The 24,057-nt window shown below is 31.3% G+C and overlaps 1 protein-coding gene across 1 annotated transcript in view; it reads right to left on the bottom strand.

The window, feature by feature from the left end:
* Positions 1-24,057, bottom strand: part of LOC106055042 (uncharacterized) — a 135,679-nt gene that overhangs the window by 88,933 nt on the left and 22,689 nt on the right. The window contains exons 17-48 of the mRNA XM_056004484.1: positions 22,510-22,773; positions 22,024-22,236; positions 21,850-21,864; positions 21,413-21,560; positions 17,902-18,101; positions 17,338-17,421; positions 17,029-17,133; positions 16,657-16,809; positions 16,405-16,558; positions 16,101-16,244; positions 15,812-15,926; positions 15,541-15,595; positions 15,227-15,303; positions 15,071-15,135; positions 14,072-14,268; positions 13,821-13,931; positions 13,347-13,610; positions 12,927-13,139; positions 11,296-11,310; positions 10,747-10,900; positions 8,065-8,264; positions 7,017-7,097; positions 6,731-6,835; positions 6,469-6,621; positions 5,956-6,103; positions 5,615-5,758; positions 4,463-4,574; positions 3,487-3,541; positions 3,227-3,303; positions 2,285-2,349; positions 1,973-2,175; positions 1,715-1,825 (exon numbers count right to left, since the gene is read on the bottom strand). Of these exons, the coding sequence (XP_055860459.1) occupies positions 1,715-1,825; positions 1,973-2,175; positions 2,285-2,349; positions 3,227-3,303; positions 3,487-3,541; positions 4,463-4,574; positions 5,615-5,758; positions 5,956-6,103; positions 6,469-6,621; positions 6,731-6,835; positions 7,017-7,097; positions 8,065-8,264; positions 10,747-10,900; positions 11,296-11,310; positions 12,927-13,139; positions 13,347-13,610; positions 13,821-13,931; positions 14,072-14,268; positions 15,071-15,135; positions 15,227-15,303; positions 15,541-15,595; positions 15,812-15,926; positions 16,101-16,244; positions 16,405-16,558; positions 16,657-16,809; positions 17,029-17,133; positions 17,338-17,421; positions 17,902-18,101; positions 21,413-21,560; positions 21,850-21,864; positions 22,024-22,236; positions 22,510-22,773 (4,200 nt within the window). The remainder of the gene's footprint in view (positions 1-1,714; positions 1,826-1,972; positions 2,176-2,284; positions 2,350-3,226; positions 3,304-3,486; positions 3,542-4,462; positions 4,575-5,614; positions 5,759-5,955; positions 6,104-6,468; positions 6,622-6,730; positions 6,836-7,016; positions 7,098-8,064; positions 8,265-10,746; positions 10,901-11,295; positions 11,311-12,926; positions 13,140-13,346; positions 13,611-13,820; positions 13,932-14,071; positions 14,269-15,070; positions 15,136-15,226; positions 15,304-15,540; positions 15,596-15,811; positions 15,927-16,100; positions 16,245-16,404; positions 16,559-16,656; positions 16,810-17,028; positions 17,134-17,337; positions 17,422-17,901; positions 18,102-21,412; positions 21,561-21,849; positions 21,865-22,023; positions 22,237-22,509; positions 22,774-24,057) is intronic.

Here is a 24,057-nt window from a genome sequence, read left to right as displayed (position 1 = left end):
GGCAGACTGCAACAACTGGAGGGGCATTACTCTCCTCTCTGTCCCAGGCAAAGTTTTCAGCACTGTTTTGTTGAGACGGCTTCAACAGTCTGTAGATGAAAGGCTCAGAGAAGAACAAGCAGGTTTCCGAAGAGGCAGATCAAGTACAGAGCAGATTTTCGTTTTACGAAATATCATAGAACAAAGTCTTGAGTACCAACAACGGCTAACGATCAGTTTCGTGGACTTCAAAAAAGCGTTTGATAGTGTCCACCGAGAATCACTATGGAAAAAAGTTAGAGAATACGGTATACCAGAAAAATTCGTCCAGATCCTACGACACCTTTACAGTCAGTCTAGTTTCTGCATAATGAGGAGAGCAATGAACCAGACTGCCTTTGGTATTCCATGGCATGAACAACTCCGATAGACGGACTTGGACTTTGCTGATGATGTTGCACTACTCGGGGCTACAAATAAATGCATTCAAGAAATGACGGAGAGCCTAGACAGAGAGGCACCCAAAATTGGCCTCCGCATAAACTTAGATAGGACTAAAATTATGCGAGTGGGATATAAGGCAAAGGGTGTCCCCGTCAGACTTGGCGAGTCAAAGCTTGAAGAGCTGGACAAGTTCACATACCTTGGCAGCATCATAACAAATGATGGAGATGCTTACCATGATGTAGCGTGCCGAATAGGAAAGGCAGGGAGCATTTTCCAAAGGCTGCAGCCTATTTCGACTAGCTAAGCCATTGGACTCGAGACAAAAATACACCTTCTCAACACAATCGTCATTCCAACTGCTACATATGCATGTGAGACGTGGAAGTCATCTGTCAAAATTGAGAAAAGACTAAATGTGGCTCAACAGAGATGGCTGAGACAGATTTTGGGAGTCAGTTACACAGACCGGATCTCAAACAAGGAAATCCTTTGCCGAACTGGGAGTCTAACACTTAGTGAGGTTGTGACTGAGCGTCGCATGAGGTTTGCGGGACATGTTCTACGTCAAAATGAATTACGCACACCAAGAGTTGCGATAACATGGAAGCCAAAATGAGGAAAGCGCAAACAGGGACGTCCTCGTATTACCTGGCGACACACCTTCATGGAGGACCTCAGAACAGTGGACAGCAGATGGGAGGAGGCTTCAGACATTGCCAGTGACAGATCATTATGGAGACAGCTTGCCGCCCAATGCGCCGAACGGCGCGGGAGGACCTAAGTCTAAGTAAGTAAGGTATAGTTCAACCCTGCCCTCCCCCCCAAAATAAAAGTTATGAAAAAGTTTGTTATAGTTTAATTAATATTCTTTAGTTTAGTTTAACTACATTTTGAAATTCATGATAAACGTTTAGTTTAACTACTTTATTTTAGTTGAAAACTAGTTTTAGTTTAACATTTAAAAGTTAGTTTAGTTCCCATCACTATAAATAATAAAAATAAATAAATAATAAAAAATATCATGAAATGTAATCGAATCAGATCTTTTTATAAATATAAAGTGATTCCTACCAACATCTTTAAAAATAGCTATCTTTAACTCTTTCCCTCCTGATTGACAATGCCAAGGTTGATTTGACCCTATTTAACTAAATTGATTTTTGGATTTAAAAAATTTGAATTGTTTAAAAAGAGCATGCATTTCCCCATTAATTTGATATCAAATATGGCATAAATAATTTTATCAGAACAAGGAAAATAATTGCAGAGAGAAAGAGATAAAGCATACCTTCAATACAATCAAAATTCAAGTTGCCTGTGATATTGATGATGAAATTTCCTCCATTGCAAAAGTATTGGCCAAGTGAAAGTCTGTTGATTACTTCTATCCAGTTTATTGCTAGACATAAATGTAATTGTACAATGTCAACATGCAATAGACAATATGCATGCTAGTATTTAATGCACACATTGCTGATTAACTGTTACACCCTAAAATACAAAACATTGTATTGTATCAGTAATTAGTTCTAATGATATGTTTTACCTAATGTTCCATCTGCTTTGTCTTGCAGTGTCTTGTAGATAGAATATGTCCCTGTTAGATTTCCTCCAAGTTTTTCATGAGCCTTGACAATGGTTTCAGCAATGTTTCTTATCAGTTCATCATCAACATCTTTACTGAACCAGATCTCATATTCAGATACATATGTGTAGTAATAGGCATACGGACTGTAATAGCTGTAATACCTGCTCATTAAAAAGGTAATTTTTTCTTTCTAAATATGTTAATTGGAATACAACATAAAATGTATTAATGCTTTATTCTCTTCTAGGGCTTTTTAAAAAATAAACTTACCCATAAGTATTGTAAAGGAAGGCTTGAATAAATCCAGGTATTTTTTTGAAGATACTGTTGAAAACCTAGATACAAGAAACAACAATTATGGCCACTTGATAAAAAGTATGAACGAAAGAAAAAACATTAAAAAACATTTTTAAAACAAAGTTTATATTAAGCGTACCCAAGCGTACTTGTATCAATTAGTTTGGGTCAGTCATGTAATTAAATTTGTAATAGATCTAGACTAACAATAATAAATGTTTGATTACAAATATTGTTACCAATTGTTTTTGTTTAGCGCAATTTCATGTTTTTAGCTTTTTAATAAGCTATAATCCTATCACTTGTATGGACCAGCTGGAAAGGGGTGGGGGAAAATGAAGGGAATTCGTTATGAACATAATAATAATAGTCAAAAACCATGTCTGCTTAGCATGGATTTAATACACTGAATGACTACACAACACACATCTCTAACATTTTATGAACACATTCTTTTGGATGAGTTGCAAGCACATGTAAACATAAGAACGACAACCGATACAATATATAATTTTCACAACAGACGTATTAGGTGGTCACTTTTGAAATGCATTTATAAAAAAAAAAGAGTTGAACAACCTGAATTCAAACTTGTGCCAGGGAAATGTTTATGAAAATAGAAGGTTTTATAATTATCTAATTCAAATTTTTCTCTCTACAAAGTATACCACCACATCAGTCAAGTACAATTTCTTTCCCTTTTTTAAAGAAACCAAACAAAATAATTAATAGTTAATTAATTAATTGGTTAATTTTTTTAAAAATTGATTCTTGTTTTGTCAGGTAAAACAAATAATTGTGAAAAATTTCAGCTTGATCCGAGATTGGGTGTGAGAGAAATAATGTGTACAAACTTTTTACTGACAATGAGTGAGTTGATATGAGCTTCGTAAAAAGATTTAAATGATTACTAACCTCCTGAGTCCTAGAGGGATTAAAGTTATACCATTGAGACAATTGATTAATGTACAATATCTCCTTAGTGACGTCATCTGAAATTTGTATAAATATTTAAGCAGTATGAATTAAATTATTCTAAATGCTTTTCACTTCTGCTACAATTAAAACAATCAATACGTCTAAAACTAAATGTAATTTTAAAGTTAAGTAAGGTATTTTGTTTCTTACTGACTTCAATAGAAACTTTTTGGATATAATAATTGAAACAAGTATACCTATGACCTTAACATTCATGTCTAGTAGCTTGTCCATTCTAATGGCTGAGTAGGTCTATATTAAATAAAAGAAAATTAGGATAGGATATTATATATATGGCTGAGTAGGTCTATATTAAATAAAAGAAAATTAGGATAGGATATCATATATATGGCTGAGTAGGTCTATATTAAATAAGACAATTAGGATAGGATATTATATATATGGCTGAGTAGGTCTATATTAAATAAAAGACAATTTGGATAGGATATTATATATATGGCTGAGTAGGTCTATATTAAATAAAAGACAATTAGGATAGGATACTAAATATTTATATATATATATATCTTAAAAACATTGCTTTGAATTTTCATTTAATACAAGGCATAAGAATGCTTTTACAAAAAAGAATATTTTAAATGATAAATAATAATAATTAATAAGAAAAATTTTATTTCTATATCACTAATACCAAACACAATGTAGGCTAGGGCGCTATTTATACAGGCCAGACATAACAGAATTATAAGGCAAATTAATTTCAATAAGCTTTGAAGAGATAGGTCTCAATTATCTTTTCAGATGTGGTTTGTCAAGAGCTTGCTGTTACTGAAAAAAAAAATTCTTACGCAATATGTTTTAGGAGAAAGGCATCACAACTAGAGTTAATGGAGACACTTAAAGATATTTCATAAGCAACCAAAAGTTGCTGAGACTCTTGCATTTCAAAGGCTAATGACAAGTCCAGCAAAGAGAGGATATGAGACAAGTGTCAGAATTGCAGAGTTAATTGTTCAGTACTTCTTTCCATTGACTCAGTAATACTCAGCAAGTCAATATAGGCCTATTGAAATTTTTCCAAAAGATACCATTCCAGTCGGATAGTAATAAAACAATATGTGCCATTCAATAGCTGTTCATTAATTAAGAGTCAACCCCTTTTAGTTTTTAATTAGAAGCTCTAGTATTTCTATTTTGATTACAACATAATACCATGAATGGAATCCATTGATAAAATTTGGTAGTATCATAGAGAGTCCTCATTAGTGAATCCACTGAACTTTGATCATGGCCATTGTATAGACTGGACGATGCTATATAAGTTCTAAAAGCAAATAAAAATATGAGAGATTATTGAAATAACTAGTCAGTCAAAATAGTGTCTGAACATTGTTCTGTTGTCACAGAGAAATAAATAAAATACTGTAGACATTAATAAAAAAAATGAATAAACAGAGACTTGTGTTTAGTAGACATTGAAGACCATCATCTTATCACATCCTTAAGTACTTTCTCACAAAAACATTCACAACAAACAATGACGCAATATAAACATATTAGCACCTACTTCCTTTTAAAGTTGTTATCACATCCTTCCTTTTAAAGTTCTTAAGACTGATATCAACTAGTAAAAATTCGTCCACTTCTGGTTGTCTTGACTGGCACAACAAGTTCTCTAGACGTTGGTCTATAACTGTCTGTTTCCTCTGTTCTAACAGTTTGTTGTTTCATCGGTATCATAGTACCCAGAGATGTCTTTATCAAAACTCTTGTTCAAAAAGCATTGATTTCTTCTGTATGTTTTTCCATCGTTTGTCTTTATGACGTAAGATCTGGGTGATGAATCTAATTTTCTCAAGACCAAAATGACCTGTGTGCACCTTGTCAAGAATTGCATTTCTGATACTTGAAGGAAATATAATTCTGTTCTCATAAAACAATATTCCATTCTCTTCATGAATACTTTCTTTTAATGATCAATTCACTTTTACTGTTTCATGAACTTGATTTTTCAACTTTGGCCAACCTTTGCTGACATAATTATTTACTAGTTTCAATTTAGCATCAGATTCAGTTTTCTGTCAAATTTTAACAATCTTCTGATCACTTCCTGGAAACTGTGCTGTTGAGCTATGAATTCTCATAACCATGTCATCATCTGAATTTGAAGACTATCATTTTATTTCGTCACATCCTTTCAAGTATTTTCTCACAAAACATTCTCAACAAACAATGATGCAATATAAACATTAGCACAATCATCAAATGCACATTTTATTTATTTTTTTATTGGTTCTTAATTATTCTAATATGAATAGTTATTGATGAAATGAAATGTAAAACTCTAAACTGAATGTAAAGTACCTAATGTGGTAGACACCAATATGAATCCTAGTGTAGTATTGTGTACATGTTTCATTCAAAGTACAGGAAGCATCTGGTATACAAATTTCGTTTCCGATATAGCTAGTAATCACATTGCCACAGTTTGAGTATTGGTAACAGAATCTATTAAAGCATAAGAATTTTTTAAAAATATAAACCAACTCACAATAAGATTTATTATACTTAGTGTTGATATTAACACTTGAAAATCAGAGATGTAAAAATTTTAACATGTGTATCAATTTAAAAAATACAAAATATTATCCTAATCTATCAAATTATGATCTTTTGAATGGATATATGGGATTACAGAAACCTACCGGGAGTACCAGTTCTGTGAAATCATCAATCTAACTAATTCTTTTTCATCTATGTTATTGAAATACAGAGGATGATCTCTCAGACATTTTGGTGTTACAATGGTGATATTTAGTTCAATATTTAGCAGTGGATTGTTGACAGTTCTCACTGAAACAAAAAAAAATTGTTGAAGCATATACACATGTAATCAACAGCACCTATTTTTCAATATTTGTAAGGCCTCTTTCAGTCACAAATGACTAAGAATCATTTTAAAGAAATGGGATGAATGCCTGGGCATCAGATATGGTGAGACGATGTCGCCTCAAAGCAGCTGATCTATCCAAAAGAACTGCAAGTGTCATTAAAGTTTGGGTCTGCTGTGTTGCAGGCACTGTGTGCTGCAAACTACATAAGGGTCACAGGCTCCCGAGTTTCCCTCAGGGCTGACTCAGAAGCTTTTCCCATGTTTGGGTATAGCTTCAAGGCAGCCACATATACATATTTAGTTCAATGTAAATCACACTACTTACTATTTCCCCAATAACAATCAAATAAGTTGTATGAGGTGTAAGGACAGACATGGCACATTTTATCTGCTTCACTCCAGTACATATCACTTGAGCAAGGCTCACAGGTCTGTCTATCCCATTGAAATTGATAGCCTCGGGCATCAGTACAGTTATCTAGAAAGAATACATTCATTTTTTTAAATTATTTTACTTTAGTAATAAGTTGGTAAGTAAACAAAACATATAAAAAAAGAGTAAATGTATTGCCTTTGTTTTACATTACCTATACATAGATGGTGTGAATTAGCGCCCCTGATAAGAGTAGTCTGGCCTTGATCACAAGTCTCACAGTGCTCATTTTCAGCATACATCCCAATGTCACATATTTCTGATGGAAAAGAACAATGGCACATTTTTTTTTTCTTTTAGTATAACATTTAACAATGTTTAACAAAACACAGCATCTGAATTACAGCAAAAGATTTAGAAATCTCAAGATAGAGATATAAGATTGTTTATAGTAATGAAATTATGTTACTACTGTATAAATCTAAATAAGTTAAAGTTACCTTGACAAATGGGTAGAAATTCTGAATTTAAACATCTTCTGTAATATGGACATATTCCATAATATTGGCAGACTTTGTTAACTATTTTACAAACACAAAAGTGGTATTTCTATTAAAACTGTTTTTGAAATTATTTTTGTTGAAGAATATATGTTAATAAATTAAAACTTTTTATTATGTCTAATAATAACCATCATCAATAAATATCATCTTTGCAGCCATATTGTCATAAAATTTTAAATATCTTTTTTAGTTTATATAAATACTAAGTTAAATTTTACAACTTAATCTAAGAAGATTTATTTAGAACAAAAATTGTCCCTTTTTTTTAATACGTCTAGGCCAAAGTGTAGAAAATTTCAATTATTTTGTTAACATATAAACTTTTCACATGTAAATTATGAGTGTCTTATCTTATCTTATATGATACAGACGTTACTTCAAAAAAGAAGATGATTACGTCCTATGTGTCATGCATTTAGTCATGCATATTAACCAATGACCTAAATTCTACCAAGTCACTGGTTTTCCTGGCTAGCTCAGGCAACCTATTCCATGCTCTAATAGTGCTAGGGAAGAAGGAGCATTTGTAAGACAAAATTCCTAACAGACAATAAAGATTATTAATTATATTATAATTATTATAACATTATAATGTTGACAAAGTAGAAAACACCAAACTGTGGGAAATGAATGGGCAGGAAAATATAGAAGGTCAGATCATTTGAGAGGAAGTGGAGATGGATTGGTCACACCCTTAGAAAAGATAACAGCAATAGAGCTAGGCAGGCCTTAGAGTGGAACCCCCAGGGAACACGATGTAGAGGAAGACCAAAAAGAACATGGCAACGCAGTATACTACAGGAAGCTGAGAGGACCAGAAAAAGATGGGAAGCCAAAAAAAAAACAGCAAGAGACAGTGGAGAGTGGCGTGTTTTTGTCAAGGCCCTATGTTCCATGAGGAACCCAAAGGAATGATGATGATGATAATGTTGAAAATAATGTAAAAGATTGTATAAAGTGTTTTTAGCATCATAAATATACATACTTTTTGGATTAATTCCAAGTCTAGCTTCCTCTGGACTATCAAACAATATAATTCTTAATACTTCGATCTCAGCTCCATTTATCAATATCTTTCTTGTTCCAGAGATAAAATTGTTATGAATGAAGACAGACATGTAATTATCAAAGACTTGTTTGCCATTCACCACCACAATATCATAAAAGATATCAGATGTTGACACACTGAAAAACAATAGATTACACCAAAATATTTAATCATGAAAAATAACCAAAATAAAATTGAAATAAAAAGCACAAGACCATGATTAAATGAAAGCGACAATTAATACATATATCAAACTTTATGTTACGGAAAAAGATCCAATACGAATAGCTGAGTACAATCTACAATCTTGCTTGGAGCAAGTAGTGAAAAAAAAAATACAACTAAAACATCCAGAGAGCCATTTTGTGGAGCTGTTGATCTCCCATAAACGGGACTCCACATGTGGTGTATGTGGCAAACAACCAAACACATAGTTAGTTTAGGGAAAAAGATATGATGGATCTAACTTAAAAACTGTTACTTCGCAGGAATAGGAAGGATACATTAGGTCATTAGGAGCTCCTTACCTCATGATGTAAGAATGTATTCAGAGAGCTAAAGAAGGCACATATGAAAATGATTACGCTTATGACAAACTACCTATTCATATTTAATATATACTGTTTTATAAGCCAGAAAACATTTTTTTAAATGCCAGAAAACATGAAAATAACTTGCAATATAATGGAACCTGACTTTAATTTTAACTGTAATGCAACAAGGATGGATGAATGATTTTGATATAGATCTACAATAGAAGTGGGCCATTTTGGCATGAGCTGTTCATGTTTTGTTTAGAAAAAAGACAACTTTATATATTAAACATTTTTCTATTTAAAAAAAAGGCCTGAATATTTAAAAATAACCAAATAATGTAAAAATAAACTAAACTAGAACCTAAGACAAAGTTTTAAATATTTAACGAAAAACAAATAGAACTTAATTCAGATTCCTATCTAAGGATACAGTGAACAGAAATGTTCTTCCACCATCCAATTAAATGGAGGTCCTGTGGACACTTTAAGGTGGAGAATATAGTACTCCCATCCCTACTCTTCCACATCACTTTAAAGCTTGGATCAGGCGCATGTCTGACCCAATTCTTTTATATGAACAGTTTTTAGAGGGGACCAGCTGTGTTTGTAAAGACAAAACCATAATACCAACACTGACAAGAGAATAAAGTTAATTGTGGAGCCTTATCACATATAAATCTAAACAATGCTTTTTAAAATCTGATGTTTTGCAGGTTTATTAAAATTACTTTTGTATTTTTGTTGTAAAGAAAAATAATGATAAAAAATCTACATAATTGGAACAGGAATACACATATAAAGTAAAAAAAAAACAGGTATTACTCCTTTGAAGGACTCAATAAAATAAGCTTATAATATCTTTCTACAGTATTTAGCAACTAAACATCTGTCACCATAATTTCCTGGTTTGCTTGAAGTACTGTCCTTTACCAATACCTGTTGGGTCACCAAGCAAGATTTGTCAACCGTCTTTCTCCATTCCTCTCTCTTTTGCCTTAGTTACAACCTCTTTCAATGGCAGGCCCGTCTATTCTTTAATGTTGTCTACCCATCGCTTTCTCTGTCTCTTCTTCTTTGTCCTGATACTGAAGGAAGGTCTTTGCGAGCCCCGAAGAAAATGGCCATAGATTTTTAGCTTGCATTTTTTTACAATAGTTAGAATGTCATCATAGGGTCCAATCACTGCAGTAGCCCTGTCTCAAATCTCATGGTTTGTGATGTCTTTAAATGTGATAATAGGATCCTTCTGTAGCATCTCAATTCCAATGCTAGGATCCTCCTCTCTAGTTCCGCAGTCCAAGACTCACAAGCATATTTAAATGTGGCCATGACCAGGGAGCATATCAGTCTGACATTGGTGCTGAGGGCTATGCCTTTGTCTTTCCATATATTATGTTATGAAAGGGCTGCTGTGGACTGTGCAATTGGGGCCAGTAGTTTAGGTTTCTTTCCCTCATCTGAGACAGTAGCTCTGAGGTATCTGAAGCTACATATACTAGTCGGCTTTTCACCTTTAATACTGATGACCCTTTTAGAGCCCTGTTGGCTAACATGAAATAGTATAGTTGAGATGTAACACAGTTAAGATGCAGATGATCAATAGTAATCAAGTAAAGAATAAACACACTAAATAGCCCACATGGAATAATGACAGAAGATTAGCGACTAACCGATGACCAAAGACTCACATGAACAATGACTAGTGCCCCCAATAGGTAGCTTCACATCCTTATAAAGCAGTGCATATTGATCTTTCTGGATCCTTGAAATCATCAATAGTACATTTTCTAAGCTTCTACCTTCACCCTACTATTTATACAATTTAATTGTCATCTGAGTACTTATATTTATATATAAAGGGTACTTAAACCTTGAACCTCAATGTGACCTCATACTATGGATTACTACTGGTCAGTCGATATTGTATGCTGTCAAGCATGACACTAAATACACATGTAACTATCCCACTCTTTCTCTTCTGGATAACACACTGGAATGTGACAATGTGGAGTAATATAATGATGATACAGAAAGATAGTTTGCCAACTTATGTTTAAAATGTGATCAAAACTACACTTCTTACCCTTGTTCAAAGGTGTTGTGTACTACAACAAATTTAAAGTAAGTCCAATAAGCATAGGTATCAAAAAATGTTTGCAAAGTTTGTTGGAAGCTGTTAACAGTCTCATTTTTATACATTCCAAAATCTGATTGGTTCAAAGTAACTCTTGCATAGACTGTGAACAATAAGCTCAAAATTTAAAATGAAATATGAAAACATCAATGAGATGACTTCACAGAACAAAATAAAATCTTCATAAAAACATTTTTAATACACTTTTTTATTCCTTTTATTTAACAATGCTACTGAAGAAAAGTCTCTATATGAGGTAATAACAATTTTAGAAGATCTAAAATTGTGAAATAAAAATTAGTTATGAACTGAACCTCTATGTTATTTATGCTTGTATTCATGTTAGTATTTGTAATAGTGTCTGTATTTGTACTGTAGTCTGTTGGTCATGACTGTGTAATTGTGTATTACATGTGTGTCATGTTTTTATTGAAACAAACCCTTACTTATAAGGTAATATGTATAGTTCAAATTGTTTGTGTTTAATATCAAACTCACCTAGTTCTTCTGTACCTAAATAGATAAACAGAAAAAAACACATTATTAGGTCTCCTTCTATAGTGGACAAAATGTTGAGTGTACTTAGTCTGTCATAACTGTGTAACAGTGTATTACATCTGTCATGTTTTTACTGAAATAAACCCTTACTTATAAGGTAATAATTTATATAAATTATTTGTCGAACAGCATTAGTTCAGGAACAAAAGTCAGATTATTTGCAGACAATTGCATATAGAACAATAAAAACAATACAAGATACAGAAACTTTACAAAGAGAATTAGATGAATTACAGTAATGGAAATCAAATTGGAGCATGTCTTTCCACCCAGAAAAATGTTAAGTTATTAACAGGTACAAAAAAACTAAAACAAATTAATTCCACTTATCTTATTCATGGTAAACCAGTAACACAGACTAAAAATGCAAATACCTAGGTGTTATAATAAACGCAAAAACTATCCTGGAAATCTCCATATTGAAACTTTTAAAAAACCAAACAAAGCATTGGGAGTTATCAAAAGAAATTTCTACAAATAAAATAAGAGCATAAAACTAAAATGTTATTTAACCTTGGTAAGCCAATTAGAAGAATATGCATCCTCTCTTTGGGATCCCTCAACTCAAGAAAACATTAAGAATTTAGAACAGATAATACTTTTTAAAAAACAAAGCTTATCTAAGGGAACAAACTGCTAATTACTGGCACTTATCTGAAAAATAAAGGGTTTAGCTCCCTTTTTGCTTTATTAAAAAAATAATTTTTGGAATGATTCGTGTATTGCCATTCACCATGAAAAACTATGCAAAATTTCCATTTAATCCAAGAATGGAAAGTTGAAGAAAAAATGTGGCAAAATGTAATAAGGGCAGTAAATCAATAAATACACCCACATCTTTAATTAAGTAGCTTTTATTCCCCTTATTTCAATATCAAACAAAATAATCAATCCCCAATAATTAACTAAATGGTTAATTTTTGTAACAGCTTCATGACTTGACAGGTTCAATCTAAAATTGTGCAAAGTTTTAACTTGATCCAACAAGGGGAAATGAAAGAAAAACATGTTCAAACGTTTTACCAGACAGACAGACAGAAAAAGTGATTTGATATAAACTTTGCAAAAATAGAGCAGTGAAATTCTTAACGAATTCACTTTTAGTAAAATCATTAAATTTAGAAACCCTTCAGGAAAGAGACTTAAAAATAAGATAGCAATTATACATAAAACACTGAACCATAATCTTCAAATACAAAAACAAAATCTAATAAAATTCTCAAGACAAAAAGAAAAAGGCATATTCCTCATTCCATATGCTAGGATAAATTTCTAACTATGCTCCTTCTTCCCTAATGCTATTAGAGCATGGAATGGTTTGCCTGAGTTAGCCATGAAAACTAATGACTTCGCAGAATTTAAGTCATAGATTAAATGCATGACTAGATTGACCTAGGAACAAGCATAGGACATAATTATCTTCTTTTTTTAAATAACATCTGTATTATAAAAGATATATCTGTGTATGCAATATATTAAAATCCACAAAAATTTCATTACATCAAAAAAAAATCTATTTTTTATAAGGCTTTACTATTAATATCAAGTATATATTTCCCCTAAGTACTCACAAAGAAAACTTCCATATGTATTATAACATTGTAGGTTTCCAGCACAAGGACTGCTAGATTGATTGCATTCATTCACATCCAGCTCACAATTTATTGACTGAAATCCAGGTTTACATGTACAGTTGCCAGATACAATGTCACAACTTTGTGTGTTGTCAATAAGACAACTACAAGAAGTGTTACAGTTGAAGCCATAAGTCCAACCACTGCAGGCTGTAAAAAAGAAGAAATTACAATGAAAAATGTTGTAATGTTGTTATCTCATTCATACTTTTTTTTAACCCCTTCATATAGACAAAGCTTGAACATGGATACGATTTTCATCTTTCTGTGTGCCCCCCTAATGTCATCTTGCAGATGCCAGACCACAGTTTGAAAGCCACAGCACTAAAAGAATCATATTTAATATGTATAACTTACCTTCACATATCAAGGAGTTATAAATATTGTTTCTGTAACCTTCATGACATTGGCATTCATAGTATTTCAAGGTATTAATGCAGTCAGCATGTTCTCCACAAGGAGAATATTTTAAGCATATATCTATTTGTTGTTCACATGAAGATCCTTCAAAATCAGACTGACAAATGCATGACCCATTCAACTTTTCACAAGCAACAGTATTGTTTGGTGTACAGTTGCATGTCTCAGTGCAGTTGTCTCCCCAGGTCAAATTTCCACATGCTGTTAGACAGAATTAAGGCTTCAATTATTGGTTTGTTTTATATCCAATATTAAAACATAGGATTGAAATAATACCTAAAAAATTCACATTCAGAGAAGACTAGATGTGAACTGAGGAAATTATAAAATGTGATATGATCTGTTCCTATGATAAATTCTGTAACAAACGGTTCCTACACAAATGTTCTAGAATCCTTATTGTAAACATACCTTCAACACAATCAAAATTAAAGTTGCCTGTGATATTGATGATGAAATTTCCTCCATTGCAAAAGTATTGGCCAAGTGAAAGTCTGTTGATTACTTCTATCCAGTCAATTGCTAGACATAAATGTGATTGTATATAATTGCTGTACAATGAACAACAAAAGGAATGCTGCTATCTTATTAACTATTACTCAAATAGAAAAAAGTTAAATAAACAAGGAAATGTATTGTTTCATTTTTGATTGCAGTTTTACCTATTATTCCATCTGTTTTGTCTTTCATTGTCTTGTATATAGAATATGTCCCTGTTAGAGTTCCTCCAAGTTTTTCATGAGCCATGACAATGGTTTCAGCAATGTTTCGTATTAATTTATCATCAACATCTTTTCTGAACCAGATCTCATATTCAGATACATATGTGTAGTAATAATAGTAGTAGTTGGTGTAAATTCTGTCAATGAAAAAAAAAAAGATATAAGATAAGGTAAATTATTTCTTATCAATATTTTTTTCTGAACCAGATCTCATATTCAGAAATAAATGTATATTCATAGTATTAATATCTGTTGATTAAAAGGGTAGAACATACATGATGGAAGCGTTTGAGATAGACTTTGTAACTTCACCTTTTAATCTCAACTCTTTCAGAGCGACGTTACTCTCAGGGAGTAACTTCGATAGTACTGGCAAGTGCAGCATTACTCTCAGGGAGACACTTGGTATATAATTTTATTTCACTATCTTTTTAATGTTAAACTTTTTATTTCTCAATTTTTTTTTTCCAGATGTGAGAGTCATGGTGTTTAAAAAAAAATCATTGTGTTAGTGGTTCCTCTTTTTTAGTTTATTATTTATTCATTACCAGAAAAAATGAAAATAATACAAGTTCTTTTATGAAATTTGAAAATGAAAAAATGTGATTTAGTTTTGTGATTTTTCAACATTTATCAATTTAATGTATAATAAAAAGGTTAAACCTTTCAGTATATCAATTTTTTTATGAATTTTTAAATATATTTCTTTTTTTTTTTTCATACTCAATATAAATTTAATAAAAAAAATATAATAGTTTCTTGAATATTTTTTTTTAATTTATTACACTTTTGTAACCAATTCATTTTACTTTAAAATAAAATCTGTTAGATTATTTAATAAAATAAAAAAGGATAGTTTTGTTTGTCCCTGAAAACACTACTTTTTCAATAAAAAAAAAATTAGCACTGAAAAAGTTAATTTTTGTTTAAATGACTTACCCATAAGTGTTAATAAGAAAGGCTCTTATAAATGCAGGCCATTTTTGGAAAATACTGTTTAAAACCTAACAGAATCAGAAAAAAGATTCAAACATTATCGACACAAAATTCGGTTCACTCTGAAAGAATTTGATTTCAAATGTTAAAACAACTAACCTCCTGAATTCTCTGGGGATCGGCATTATACCATGGACAGAATTGTCTAATGTACAATGTTTGTTTGGTGACATCATCTACAATGATTTAAATATTTAAGCACTGTGCATATATTTTAATTTTTATTATGAGTTCTTTTATTTTAAAACAATTGAAATAAGCAACATATCTAAGACACATTTCTTAATTTTAAATTTAATAAGTGATTTCTGCACAAAACATTTTAAAATACTTATTTAAAACATTTTTTTTTTATAATTTGAATATGATTCACATAATTTCTAACTATAAAATTAATTAATTAATTAATATACCTATGACTTGAACATCCATTGCTAGAGGTAGTTCAATTCTAATGGCTGAAGAGCTCTGAATCAAATTTTATAAAAGGAGGATAGGATATTAAATTCATTTACTGAAAAAAGGACTAAACATTTTTTTTTTTAAAAGTAATTATTTTTGGAAAGTCAAACAAAAAGTAATTTTTTTGGGGTAGATATGGATTGAATAAAAAGCCTATTATCATCAAAAATTTCAGTATTGATAAACATATCAATCATTTCAACTTTGATTGCCACTAGGTACCATTAAAGGAATCCTTAGATAAAGTTCTGTATTATAATAGAGAGTCCTCATTAAGAAATCTGCTGAACTTTGATCATGGCCATTGAGGTATGGACTTGAAGATTGTATGTAGGTTCTAAAATAAAAGATAGAAATAGTCATATATAACAATATTGAAACAACAAACCTGTCAAACAGAGCATTTAATTTTATATTACACTTAAAATACTTCATTGATATTATGTTATTATAATAAACAATAATTAACTAAAAAATAAGTAGGAAACTGTGTAACCAAATATTAAGTCACCTAATGTGGTAGGCACCAATATGAATCCTAGTGTAGTACTGTGTACAGGTTTCATTCCAAGTACAAGAAATATCTGGCACACAGATTTGATTATCAACATAACTTGTAATCGCATTGCCACAGTTTACATATTGAGAACAAACCCTATTGATGTATAATTACAAAATAAAGTATGTTTGTCACATACACAAACAAAGTTCTAAGCTTAATAATTATGTTAGCAAAAAGTAAGGAACTAAAGTTTTTATATGTGTATATTTTTGCTTGAAGTAATTTTTTTTAGAATGGTATAAAAGACACTTACACTGAGTCGTAATACCAATTCTTTGCAATCATCAATCTTACTAATTCTTTTTCATCTATATTATTAAAATATTGAGGATTATCTCTCATACATTTTGGTGTTACAATGGTGACATTTAGTTCAATATTTATTAGAGGGTTGTTGACAGATCTCACTGAAACAAACGATATAAAAAAAGTGCATCTATTCATTATTATGTAATGAGCAACATTATTTTAGTATTATTTAAATTTAGTAGGTCACAACACTTACTTTGTCCCCCAAAACAATAGGATGAATTGTATGAAGTGTATGGACAAACATGACAAGTATTATCTGCATCACTCCAATACATATCATGTGGACAAGGTTCACAGGACAATTTATCCAATTGAAATTGATATCCTTGGTATTCCTTACAGTCATCTAAAGAAAATACAATAATTCTCTAATTTACATTACTAATTAATTCATTAGTTTAAAAAATCCGACACAATTATTATTTTTAGAAATAGATGTGTTCTTATATTTAAAATGTGGTGGTGGTGTTTTTTTTTTTACTTTAAAAAAACTGTTTTCATTGAAATTATATTTATGTAAGTGTACATTTCAAAAGTAAATTTCTCTGCCTCTGTTTAAAATTACCTATACAAAGATGGTGTGAGTTTGCTCCCCTAATAAGAGTTGTCTGTCCTTGATCACAGGCCTCACAATGTTCATTCTCAGTATACATGCCATAGTCACATATTTCTGACAGAAGAAAAAAAAATTGGTATGTTTTACTTTTGCAGCCTAACATTTAAAATAAATGTGATAAAAAAAATAATTTATACTAAATATTTCTGACAAACACAAGATCTACTATCATTTAAAAAAATGGTATTTCTAGTTTTAGTCAAGAGAACAGAATAAAACATAAAAATATATTTGTAACGTCTAAGCACAGTGAATTACCTTGACAAACAGGTAGAAATTCAGAATTTAAACATCTTCTGTCAGATGGACAAATTCCATAAATATGTTGGCAGACTTTGATAACTGTTTTACAGATATAATTCAAATTAAAGTGAGTTAAAAATAATTATGATTTTCTTTTTCAGATTTTTTTTTTCAAAAGCAGGAAATATAATAACTATTAGTATAAATAAAACACTTTTGAATAATTCTTGATAATGTTACCACCTTTTTAATATGTTTGATATTTTGAACTAAAAACATATTTTTTTTAAATTTTATATTTATAAAAATGTTATATATATAAAAATGTTATATATATAAAGAGAGAGAGAGAGAGAGAGAGCGATTACAATATCAAGTCATGGTTTTGTGGTTTGTGCTCTGGACTGTTGTTCAGACTTTTTGATGGTCCTGGGTTCAAACCCTGCCCGCTCCCATCCCCTGTCGTCCTGCCGGAGATTTGGAGTAGGAAGTTAACTATCTTCAACTCTGAAGGAACATTCGAAACATGTAAAACATTTTAAAAACAAACAATATAAATTACAATGTTGATAAACTTACTTTTTGGATTTATTCCAAGTCTTGCTTCCTCAGGACTACTAAAAAATTTGAAAGTTATTATTTCAAAATCAGTGCCATTTATTGATATCTTTCTTGTTCCAGTCACAAAATAGTAATAAATGAAGTTGCTTATGAAGTAGTCAGGGAAGTTTTTATCATACACTATTGCGATATCATAGAAAATATCAGCTGTTGATACACTGAAAAAAGAACATTTTTAACAGAACAAAAGTTACAATACAATTGTAAACATTTCTAATGTTAAGTCTTAACCCTTAATGAGAAACTCCGATGGTTTTTCATATTTGAGTTATTGACATATTTAAATTCTGCGTAAAAAGGTGTAATAGTAAACATTTTTTATTTAAATACTTAGAAACATTTATATTTAATAAATTAGACAGTAAATTCTTGACATCTCCAAAAAAAGGGATTCTTTAATATTCTGTTTTTAGGTTAGGCATACGTCACTTCTCTCAACAATACTGAAAGGGAAACTAGATTTGACCAATCGTATCGCTTTATTCTTACAATAAGTAAGTCTTAGTAACAGCCTAGTCATGCGCTATGGTACAGTTATATATAGAAAGATAGATTTAAAAGCATTAGGACAACCAACTCTAGAAAAAGAGTAACATTTTCGTCTAAGCCCCTCCCTGTCCCAAGAAGTGAATAGATCGCAGGTCTGACTGATTTGAACAAACTGGTCAGTGTAAGGCTAGTCTAAACTACGTGTAGTCAGTCATGACAAGACAACCAAGCGATAGTGTTTGTTGTGTGTTGAGTGGTCAGGCGAGAAGATACACACTGCCATGGTAAGTCAAGCATGTAAATCTCCTTTAACACGCATTTTTTCTTTGCTTACAAGATCCTAGATCTAACTGTATAGACGAAGATATATTTCTTTTACGAGAATGTAAACGTTACTGTAATTGTTTTCTGTTATACAGTTAGTCAATAGATTAAATTAATAGGCATGTGTGACGTCACATAGAAACCTGGTGAAAGTCTGACCGTTTTGGATGCACAGGAAAATTACGTCAGAAAAATATCAATTACTAAGTTATTATTGCAATTAAAAACAAAATAATAATATATTCATTATCTGTAAATCAAAACACACATTATATCAAAAATTGTCGAAACCATCGGAGTTGAAGCTTTTGTCTATTTTTGTAGGAAAAAAATAAATAAATAACTTAATGCAATAAAGACAAATGATATCTAAATAAATGTCAGCTAGATTTGGGCCAGAGGATTATCAAGTTACTGCATGTCAGGAGAAAGAAATACTAGTGATTTCCCTAGTGAAACACTGGAAAATGCACTGGATCAAGTACCACATGGAAATGTGTCACAAAGCAGGGCAACACAAGAACAAGGGAAATAAATTATTTAAATACAAAATTTAACAAGAAAAAAGTAAAGAGGGGGGGGGGGGGGGGAATTATTGTGATATTACAATGTATAACTTATGCAACTGAAAGCAGAATGGAAATTTCCATTTCTAGATTGGCCAACTAAAAGCTTATCTTGTTACATAACTTCCTGTACCTAAAATTGTGTAGTCCTTTAAGATGTTTTAAACTAAATGTCAAGGCTTGAAGTTTCATTTTTTTGAAGAAGAAATGGTTTGGGTCAACAACTTGGATTTAGAAACACATCATTGTAATTTTTCATTATTATTAATATTTGTGTGAAATCATTCTTATTGGATTTTAAAAATTTAGAGTTATTAATTTTCTTCTTTCTTTTGTTTTTACTTTTGTCTATTTTGTGTCATGTTATATTATACAACGACAAGAAACCTCCGAAATTAATCATGACAACTAGAATATAATGAATAAAAAAAAAACAAAAAAACTTGAACACTCATTTTCAATTTAAAAACATGACAAAATGAAATATCCAATGGGGACCAAAATCAAAACCTGCCGCTTAGCTAGAAATGGAAGGATTCATTAAGAGTAGCTTACCTGAAATTAAAAGTAATTATGCCCCAGAATTTTATGCACATGGCTAACTGCCTAGTGACATAAATATTTTTATGAAAGTAAAACTGGACCAGATAAATATGGAAACAGCCCAATGAATACAAATAATTTTGGTATTAGCACAACTCAATGGTATCCCGCCATGAAGACAAAATAAGTTCTCAGAGATATGAATGGAAAGAAATGTTAAAACAGGCCAGGTCATCTGGCATCACTGTGATAGATAAATGAACATTTAGAATTTTTTTTTAATATGGTTAAGCAAGGGTGACCTTAGCAGAATGCGGGGGCCCCAGGTAAGTGTCAAACACAGGCCCAGGATAAATGAACATAGACTATATGTACCCTAGCATATCACTGACATCCCTGTGATAGATAAATGGACAACCAGAAAAGGGTTTTTAAACAAATAGTCTAAAAGAGGTGGCCTTAGCAGTATGTTAAGTCCCAGGTGAGAGTCCTACACAGAGGTAAGCATAATCTGTATGTACGGTGCCACAGCACGCTAAGGAGCTTGTTCAACTCTAAAGTTACATTAGTACCTTACGTAGGTACTGTGTTATTGGCTGTTTGACAACATTATGTATTTTATTGTAAATGTTCTGCTTGTAAGATTTTATCCCCAGTTCTCTGTTATTGATTTAGAGGCCTTTAACCAACATAACTAATAAATCAGAAACTATTAGGGGGCCCCCTTCAGCTGTGGTTACCCCAATCACCACCCACTTATGCAGCCTCTTTGTCAAGTAGGAAAACAAAGTGGTTGCATTCATGGATATACCTACTGATGACCTAGATAAGTATGGCTGCCTGGTCGTGTGATTTGCATGCCGGACTGTTGTTTGGATTTATTGATGGTCCCGGGTTCAAACCCTGCCTGCTCCCATCCCTCGTCGTCCTGCGAAGGTTTGGACTAGGATGTAAACTATCTTCAACTCTGAAGGAACATCCGAAACATGTAAAACAACAAACAACATTTAAAAAAAAACATTAAGTATTGGTACAATCTGTCAGGGAGAGGTATGGCGAGAATGTTACTTTAATATTTTGGTATGATTGTTATATCCCCTTGTGAATGCGAAGTGTTGCACGTGTTTTGAACTGAATGATTTAGTCTTCGTTGAATGTGCGAGAGAGTGTGTTAAGTCAGTAAGGTCTTGCTCCCGGTCCAGGAAGGTTGGACGTTTACTTCCTGGACTGGTATTTATGCATTTATAAGTTGATGGACTGGTGTTTTGTGTATTACTATTTCATAAGAGTAATATAATTGTGTGCTTTATTAAGTATTAAAGTATTATCGATATTCATGAATATAAGGAGTTAGAGTTGATGTATATTAAGTGTTGGTATTTGAGTTAAGCAATTATTGATGAATTATAATTGAGAAAGTATCAAGCAAGTATTATTTGATATTCAAGAAACCCGCTAGTGAGCCACAGGAACCAAGTTAAGAAACACAAGAAGACAAGAGACAAGCAGCATATATATATAAAATTGAACCCTGACACAATCCTTACCCATGTTCAGTGTTTTTATGTATAATTTGTGTATATGTCCAGTAAATCAACCAATTCATATATGATTTCAATGTGTCCTGAAAGTTGTCAACAATGTCTTTTTCATATGCCCCCAAATCCGATTGGTTCAAAGTAACTCTAACATAGACTGTGGACAATGATTCCAAAGTTTAATTATTATTAACATGAAATATCAGTGAGAAGATTATAATGAACGAAAAAAAAAAATTAATAGAAGTAAATTAAAAATAATTTGTAGATTTTTTTATTTTTAAACAATGCCAATGTTTCACTGACAATAAAGAAAATAAAATGTATTCAAAAGTTCAACATTCTTGACAGATAAATACTAAACCTATAGGATAGTTTTGTTTATGCAAGTGATATAAAGCTATAATTTTGAAAAATGGCTTAAATATTGACTTTGCTTAACTCACCCAACTGTTCAGTACCTACAAAAAGACATAAAAAATACAAAAACATTTTTCAAATCATCATATGTGGACCGCCTGTGTATATATGAAATATTTTAGAAATGTATATGAAATGTATAATAATTTAATAATAATTTAATTAATTAATAATAATTTTATATTTGATTAAGTACTCACAAAGAAAACTTCCATCTGTATTATAACATTGTAAGTTTCCAGCACAAGGATTGCTAGACTGATTGCATTCATTCACATCCAGTTCACAATTTATGGACTCAAATCCAGGTTTACATGTACAGTTGCCAGTCACAATGTCACAGCTTTGTGTATTGTCAATAAGACAACTACAAGAAGTGTTACAGTTAAAGCCATAGGTCCAGCCACTGCAGGCTGTAAAGGAGTAAAAAGGAAATAAGTTACTTTTGGAGACCATAAGAATTATTTAACAATGAGTCTAATCATACAATAGTCTTTTTATACAATTTAAATGGTTTACAAAGACAATTGTCAATGCAAATCAATGATTAAGTATTAGACGATTAGTATAATTAGCTTTGTGCAAAGATATTGACAAAATTAAAACAAAACTGTTCCTAGATCAATTATTTATGATTCTTCAATCCACTGTCAACTTAATTATCATATTTAGAATGTATAAATTACCTTCACATATTAAAGAGTTATAAGGACTGTTTCTGTAACCTTGGTGACATTGGCATTCATAGTGGTCCTTAGTACTGATACAGTCAGAGTGTTCCCCACAAGGAGTGTATATTGCACATAAATCTTTTTCTTTCTCACACAAAGAACCTTCAAAATTGAACTGACAAAAACATGACCCCTGATACTTTTCACAAACAAGAGAATTGCTTTGTGTACAGTTGCAGGACATATCACAGTTCTCTCCCCAGTTCCAATTTCCACATGCTGTTACACAAAAACAAAATAAAGGGTTGTTTTTAAATAGAAATAGTCAAAGATTCTATTAAACTAGAGTTTCTTTCTTCTGAGTCCTGCATACAATTTCGGACTTTACTTCAACTTCTCAATTCAACATTGAAATATTTAATAGGCCCACCAATACGAACTGTGTTAAACACAAAAAATCTTCCCCAAAACACACACACCCTTTTAATAGGCCATCACAGATATTTGGTGTTTTTGAGGACAAAAAAAATGAAAATATCAATTTGGTTCTGATAGTTTACTTTTCAAAGAGTCCAGCTTAGTGAGTTATGTACCAATTAATTAATTATCTAATTTGTTTTTATAAATTTTGTTACAAAAAAAAATATTCAGTTATATCCTATTAAGAGCCATGAAACAAAATATGTTTTAAAAAAAAGATGGAATCTATTTTGTGTAATTGAATATTTGTTTAAAGCTTTATATAGGCCTACAGAGAATGGCCATTTGGAGAAATACAAAGGTTTATTAGAAAGCTTGCAATTTTTCAAGAATATCCATGCTCAAATCTTAATCTATCATAACTGTTTCTTAGAAAGCACCTGTGTACAAAATGTCATGAAAATCCTTTCGGCAGTTCCAGAGGGCTCTTGATCATCAGTAAAGGGAATTTAGGAAATCTCTATATAAATTAACTCAAAAAACAATTTTTAGCTAGTGAAACTGATGCCAAGAAATAAAGCCACCTTTTTCACATCACCAATTTTTAACTTTGGTGGTGCATCATTATGCCAACTTTAGACATCAAATTAGTAGCTATGACACATATTCCTTTTCATCAAATGATCTCTTATTGTAGAAAAGTGGATAAATTTAATTAAAACATGAAACCATTTTCAATTTTAACACTCTTGATAAAATACTCTAGTAATGTTCTTTGTTCTCACAATAAGTGTTTATAAATTTCTTTAAAAGTGAACATTTGCTTATCATTATTACAAACTCAATAGAGAAACGTTCTTAATTTAGACATTCATTTAAACATTTGAGCTAAAAAAAAAATTCTGAACTTCTGCCTGAAATGGTTGTAAAAAAAAAATTCACTTTTTAGATAAACAACACAAGTTGATGTGAGATGCCAATGCACTGTAGAAAATTGCATATTTCTATCTTTACAATTTTTTCTTAAACAGCTTCTTATTATTCTTTTAAACAGAGGTTACAAAAAAGTTTTAATGAACAGTTCAAGGGTAACACAATTTTAATGAGATTACACATTTCATATCTGTTTAGATTGCATTTTAG

Source organism: Biomphalaria glabrata, chromosome 11, assembly GCF_947242115.1.
Source record: "Biomphalaria glabrata chromosome 11, xgBioGlab47.1, whole genome shotgun sequence".
In the NCBI taxonomy this organism is placed as follows: domain Eukaryota; kingdom Metazoa; phylum Mollusca; class Gastropoda; family Planorbidae; genus Biomphalaria; species Biomphalaria glabrata.
The sequence above is the reverse complement of the archived record's forward strand: the minus strand, read 5'-3'. Positions and strand labels throughout refer to the sequence as shown.